General features: G+C 58.0%; 1 protein-coding gene across 3 annotated transcripts; it reads left to right on the top strand.

Moving 5' to 3' along the window:
- The first annotated feature begins 172 nt into the window (after positions 1 to 172).
- Positions 173 to 4,718, top strand: ELMO3 (engulfment and cell motility 3). Of its 3 annotated transcripts, XM_039223640.1 has the most exons (20): positions 173 to 418; positions 548 to 588; positions 695 to 767; positions 979 to 1,029; positions 1,215 to 1,384; positions 1,470 to 1,569; positions 1,662 to 1,813; positions 1,901 to 1,979; positions 2,108 to 2,158; positions 2,247 to 2,369; positions 2,466 to 2,597; positions 2,701 to 2,802; positions 2,912 to 3,020; positions 3,129 to 3,265; positions 3,362 to 3,525; positions 3,625 to 3,737; positions 3,829 to 3,933; positions 4,034 to 4,116; positions 4,207 to 4,293; positions 4,382 to 4,718. In XM_039223640.1, exons 1-20 carry the CDS (start codon positions 341 to 343, stop codon positions 4,592 to 4,594), a joined length of 2,163 nt encoding a protein of 720 aa, XP_039079571.1. In that variant the 5' UTR covers positions 173 to 340; the 3' UTR covers positions 4,595 to 4,718. The 3 variants fall into 3 exon arrangements, with proteins under 3 accessions (XP_039079571.1, XP_039079575.1, XP_039079580.1); XM_039223644.1 differs by lacking the exon at positions 979 to 1,029; XM_039223649.1 differs by lacking the exons at positions 173 to 418; positions 548 to 588; positions 695 to 767; positions 979 to 1,029; positions 1,470 to 1,569 and having other exon boundaries at positions 1,298 to 1,384.
- The last annotated feature ends 1,470 nt before the right edge of the window (positions 4,719 to 6,188 follow it).

Raw genomic sequence — 6,188 nt, forward strand, 5'->3', positions numbered from 1 at the left:
GGTGGTGGGACCGGGTGGGTCACCTTGCTGGAAAAGGAGGTGTGGCTGCTCTGGCAGCCTGCCCTCCCCGCCCCCACCTGCCGCACCTTGGGGCGGGGCGGGGCCACCTCAGCGGGGCGGGGCGGGCGCCTACCCCAGGGACTCCAACCCGGAACTAGTCTGGCTCCCTTGGGAAGGCCGCAACGCCAGTCCTGGAGCGATCCTGACCCTTGAATGCGGGCCAGGGGGTCCAGGCCTTGGACAGAGAGACGCCCTCGTTCTCGGAGGGACCAGACCAGGCACGCCCTCGGCCGGAGGTTGGACGGTCTGGAAACTACAGGCGCCCCCTCCCAGCCGGACCATGGCGCCCCCGAGGAACGTGGTGAAGATCGCGGTCCAGATGCGTGACGCCATCCCACAACTCATCCGGCTGGACCAGGTCACTCAGCCTGTCTGGCCTCCATTCACCCCACCACTCACCTCCGGGCCGCCCCCTTCCCCCGGAACTCCCAGGTTCCTCCCCAACTCCTCCCCACAGCTGCCCCATGAGTGACCTCTCCACTTGCAGGCAAAGCCTCTGGCCGCCGTGCTGAAGGAGGTGTGCGATGCGTAAGTACAGGGTACTGTACTTCCCAGGCGGGGGAGGGGAATGGGAGTGGGAGGGCAGAAGGCAGGGGACCCCCTACCTGCCTCACTGAGCCTCCTCTGCCTGCAGGTGGAGCTTGGCTCACTCTGAACGCTATGCCCTGCAGTTTGCTGATGGGCATAGGAAGTACATCACTGAGAACGTGAGTCTTCCACTCCCTGCCAGGCCCATGTTCCACTGTGTGACATTCCCCCCACCTCCCCGCAAGCCCACCGGGTCCTGATTACTCAGACTTATCCCACTGTCTGGAATGTGATTTTTTCTGGACTCAAACCTTCCCTCACTGACATCCCCAACTGACCAATCCTCAGCGCCCTTTTTGACTTCTCTCCCTTTCTTTCCATCTTCTCCAGAACCGCACAGAGATCAAGAATGGCAGCATCCTGTGCCTCAGCACTGCCCCAGTAATGCCCTTCCTGACCCCACCCTCTTTTCCTGTTCTTCTGTGCCTCCTTTCTGCCCATTCTCCTCTCTGCCCCAGATCTGGAGGCCCAGACTCCAGCTCCACAGTGCCCCACCTAGTGGACATCTGAGTCCCCACACCTCCATTTCTTCTACCCAACCTCCTCACCTCTCCCATCCCTGCCAGGATCTTGAGGCTGAGCGCCTGTTGGGTGGGCTGCAGTGTGGGAGCCGTGACAGGCGCCGGGAAACTCTGCAGCACCTCGTCTTGCTGGCCCCAGACATGACCTTTGCCCAGGAGGTCATCAGCCGTGATGGGCTTCAGAGACTAGGCACCATCATTGAAGACGGGGATGAGTGAGCACAAGACTCTTGTGGGTGGTGGACATGGTGGGGTTGGGGGTCCTGGTCTGGTCCTGCTCAGCCCCATGTGTCCCCCCAGCTTAGGGGAATTGCTGGCCCTCGCACTGAGGGCCTTCTTGGAGCTCATGGAACATGGCATGGTGTCTTGGGAGACGCTCAGCATCCCCTTTGTTAGGAAGGTGGGTTGCCTCTTCTGGGGGCAGCAGGGGCAGGGTCAAGATCTGGCCTTCCATGGTGGTGAAATGCTAACAATCCTCTACCCCTGTTACAGGTGGTATGCTATGTGAACATGAACTTGATGGATGCCTCTGTGCAGCCCCTGGCCCTCAGGCTGCTGGAGAGTGTGACCTTGAGCAGCCCTGCCCTGGGCCAGCTGGTCAAGAGTGAGGTGCCACTGGATAGGCTGCTGGTACACCTACAGGTGTAAGTGTATGGGGGTGAGGGCAGAATACAGATGAGGGGAGTGGAATGAGACCTTGGCTAGCCAGCTGAGCCCTCTTCTTGCCCCAGGATGAACCAGCAGCTACAAACCAAGGCTATGGCCTTGCTGACAGCCTTGCTGCAGGGGGCCAGCTCTACTGAACGCAAGGTGAGTGTCCCATCTGGTGGCTGGATGTGGGGGCAGGAGCTGGTGGGCACTGTGCTGTATCCTGGGACTGCAGGATGGGTGCTCATGGTGGGCCTAAATCATCTAACTCCCCTTCCCACCCAACACAGCACATGCTTGACTACCTGTGGCAGAGAAACCTTCGCCAGTTCATCTATAAGGTAGGAAGGACTGGGCTAGGTAGACCCCTCCCCACTTTCCCTCTCCCAGTAAGCCCATGCTCACACCCATGGGCTGGCTGTTCTCCAGAACATCATCCACAGTGCAGCGCCACTGGGAGATGAGATGGCTCATCATTTGTACGTACTGCAGGCCCTTATGTTGGGGCTGCTAGAGTCACGCATGCGGACGCCATTGGACCCCTACAGCCAGGTGGGTGCTTTTGGGGTGTGCATGGCTGGGGCCAGCCAGCAAATGGCCTTGAATCTATGATCCTGACACCCCCTTACCCCACTCCAATGACCCCAGGAACAACGGGAGCAGCTGCAGGCCCTACGCCAGGCTGCCTTTGATCCGGAGGGGGAGTCTTTGGGGACTGGGCTGAGTGCTGACCGTCGCCGTTCCCTCTGTGCCCGCGAGTTTCGAAAACTGGGCTTCTCCGTGAGCAACCCCTACCTAGCTCCCCACCTCTGCCTCAACCCAGGGCTGCTGTTGTTCCAGAGGCCTGGGGTCCTTACTGAGATGTCTGTCCCCCTTTCCCCAGAACAGCAACCCCGCACAGGATCTAGAGCGAGTGCCCCCCGGCGTGTTGGCCCTGGACAACATGCTTTACTTCTCCAGACATGCACCTAGTGCTTACAGCCGGGTCAGTGATAGGGTGGATGGGATACGGCAGAACACCACCGAAGCAGAGTCCGTATTGCCTTAGCAACTTCCTATCCCATTCTCTGTTTCCACTACGCCACAAACAACAGTTTGTGTTGGAGAACAGCAGCCGTGAAGACAAGCATGAGTGCCCCTTTGCCCGGAGCAGCATCCAGCTGACTGTGCTGCTGTGTGAGCTGCTCCGCATTGGGGAGCCCTGTGAGTGGGACTGGGCACAACATGTCCAGGAACGGGGGACGGAAGGGCAGAGAGGGCCAGGGGCTGCACACGCTTTCTCCCTGAGCCCCTCCTGCCCCCCTGCTCCAGGCTCCGAAACAGCCCAGGATTTTTCACCCATGTTCTTCAGCCAAGACCAGAGTTTCCATGAGCTCTTCTGTGTGAGCATCCAGCTGCTTAATAAGACCTGGAAGGAGATGCGGGCCACCCAGGAGGACTTTGACAAGGTAGGTAGGGTAGAAGCTAGGAGACCTGAGCCAGGGCAGGGACTCTTCTGAGTAGGGGTCCAGAGCACAGCACTGAGCTGAACTTGGTGGCCCCAGGTCATGCAAGTGGTTCGGGAGCAGCTGGCCCGCACGCTGGCCCTGAAGCCCAGTTCCCTGGAGCTTTTCCGAACCAAGGTGAATGCACTCCCCTATGGGGAGGTGCTGCGGCTGAGACAGACAGAGCGGCTGCATCAGGAGGGCACACTGGCCCCTCCCATACTGTGAGTTGATGGGAGTGGGTCCCAATCCCGGCTCCACCACAGGCCTTGCCCCACCCAAGTCAGTCCCAGTCACCAAGCATCTCCTCCCTGACCCACCAGGGAGCTTCGGGAGAAGCTGAAGCCAGAGCTCATGGGCCTGATCCGCCAGCAGCGTTTGCTCTGCCTCTGTGAGGGGACACTCTTCCGGAAGATCAGCAGCCGGCGACGCCAGGGTGGTTGAGTTGGGGGGGAGGGGCAGAGTGTGGCTGGGTTGGGGTCAGGGCCCCTCTCGTCACTCCTTCCATCTTCCCTTTCTGCCCACAGACAAGCTGTGGTTCTGCTGCCTATCTCCTAACCACAAGGTGCTGCAGTATGGGGATGTGGAGGAGGGTTCCAGCCCACCCACCCCTGAAAATCTGCCTGAGCAGCGTAAGAATGCGTCAGGGGTCAGGGTCAGCCACCTGTTTTCCCCAGGCCATATCACAGGACCACCTGGGTCCCAGTGATCAGCCCAGCCTTTTCCCTGTAGTCCCCGTGGCTGATATCAAGGCACTGCTAACAGGCAAAGACTGCCCTCATGTCCGGGAGAAGGGCTCAGGGAAGCAGAACAAGGTGAGTGTAGTGGAGGCCTGGGCTCCTTCCCACCTGCATCTGCCCTGCCCTGTTCCCTGCTCAGTGCTTTCTGATCCCTGGCTTTCCCAGGATCTCTATGAGTTAGCCTTCTCAGTCAGCTATGACCATGGGGAGGAGGAGGCATACCTCAACTTCATCGCCCCATCTAAACGGGAGGTGAGTGCCTGGGCCAGGCTGAGCTGAGTTGAGCAGATGGGCCGGGGAAGAGATGGGCAGACCCTCACGGAGCTGGCCCTGTCCCCAGTTCCACCTGTGGACAGATGGGCTGAGCGCCCTGCTGGGCAGTCCCATGGGCAGTGAGCAGACGCGGCTGGACCTGGAACAGCTGTTGACGATGGAGACCAAGCTGCGGTTGTTGGAGCTGGAGAATGTGCCCATTCCCGAGCAGCCGCCTCCCATCCCCCCGCCCCCCACCAATTTCAACTTCTGCTATGACTGCAGCATCGTTGAACCTTGACAGTGAGGTTGGCTGTGGGCCACAGCTGCTGACGCTGTGGCGACCATGAAGGGTGGAGGGTGGAAAAGCCCAGACATCCTGACAAGCAGAGACTGCAATAGAAATAAAGTCTGCTTGGCTCTTATGTATGTGTCGAGCCAGTTCTGAAACCGTGGGCCAAGTCTGCCTTCAAACTTAGCTGGCAAATGTGATGGGCCATCAGGGCAAGGTCACTGCTTGTGGCCACAAACCTGGGCAGCCACAGTTGAGGGTGTTCTGCAGGAGGCCAGGGATAAGCTGGCCCTATTGTCCTTCCACCAGATGACTCCTCAGCCATCCTGAGTGCTGGGCCTACAGAGAGGGATGGCCTATGGCCTGGGGGGTACCAGTCAGTTGAGGGGGCTGTGGCAGGGCAGAAGGTATTGTCCTATGTAGATGCTTTCCTGGGCAGCATTAGCAGGGGCCTTGTCTGGGAGCCATATTTCCAAAAGGTTCCTGACAGTTTGAACTCGGTCTTCAGCCCTGCTTGGCCCTGCTCTGTGTCCTTTTCAAGGCCCTTTGGTGAGAGGCATGGAGGAATAAATGTGAAGCTAGGTCTGCTTTGTGCTGAAGGGCAAACTCAAGATTCCAAACGTGTCCCCATGTGGTGGAAGGATGTGTTGATTCTGATGAGGGAATTCAGTGCAGGAAGCCTTGCATTCTGATTCAAATCCACTGCAGCAGCAGGGTGTAGTGTGGGCCACAGATGGGCAAGACCCCTGGGGACAAAGTGGTGAGGGGCACTGGGCCCAACTGGAGGTCAGTCTCAGAGGCTAGCACACCAACCCACAGGGCAGGCTGAGAGCTGCCCCACTCTCTGACCTTCTCCATGTCTCTCACTACCACTCTTTCCCAACACCACCTCAGTATCTTTTTAACAGTATTCACCATCAACATGTTACCTTGAAAACTGATGAAATGGCATCTCTTTGGAGAATGTGCTGGGAGAGCACCTGCTTCTGACTCGGGCCTCCAGGGCCCAACATGCCCACTCCTACGTTCAGAGACTTCCCACCTCAGTTGGAATAGTTCAACTTGGTATTGACTTCAAAATGGAAAATCGAGGTCAGGATCCCAGATGCAGTTAAGTCTTCTAATAGTATTAGTTCTTCCTCTCTGATGTCTCCATTCCCTTGTCCAGGCCACCAACATCTTGGCAAGAATCTCCTGACTTCCTGCCTTGCTCCTCCAGTCCTCAATACCCCAGGTACTTTCTCAAACATGAAGCTGATCTGATTACACACTCGCACACATACTACCCCCAACCTGTATTTTTCATTGCCTCCCTGTTGTCCATGGGATGGTGGTCATGGTTTCTCAACTGAGCAAAGTTGAGCTAAGATGGGCTACAGACACGTTGTGGTTTATGCCATCTAACAAAAGGCCTGTGGCTTGCAGAGTTCTCTGTGCTTGATCCAAGCTGGCATCCTCCCTGCTCCCTGTGGGATCCGCCCTTTCCTCCCCAGTGCCAGCTCTGGCCTGCACTGTGCATTTCCCTGGTCCTGATTGCCCTCTTCTTTCCCTTCTGCTCGTCTTTCACTGCCTTGAGTCTTTCCTTGATCTTGCAGGGCATGTT

Source organism: Hyaena hyaena, unplaced genomic scaffold (genome assembly GCF_003009895.1).
Source record: "Hyaena hyaena isolate Hyena2069 unplaced genomic scaffold, ASM300989v1 scaffold_18, whole genome shotgun sequence".
Lineage (NCBI taxonomy): Eukaryota > Metazoa > Chordata > Mammalia > Carnivora > Hyaenidae > Hyaena > Hyaena hyaena.

Coding starts and splice junctions, on each gene's coding strand:
- ELMO3 (XM_039223640.1), top strand. CDS start 341: ATGGCGCCCCCGAGGAACGTGGTGAAGATCGCGGTCCAGATGCGTGAC. Junction 768..978: donor GGAAGTACATCACTGAGAAC/GTGAGTCTTCCA, acceptor CATCTTCTCCAG/AACCGCACAGAGATCAAGAA. Junction 1,814..1,900: donor CTGCTGGTACACCTACAGGT/GTAAGTGTATGG, acceptor TTCTTGCCCCAG/GATGAACCAGCAGCTACAAA.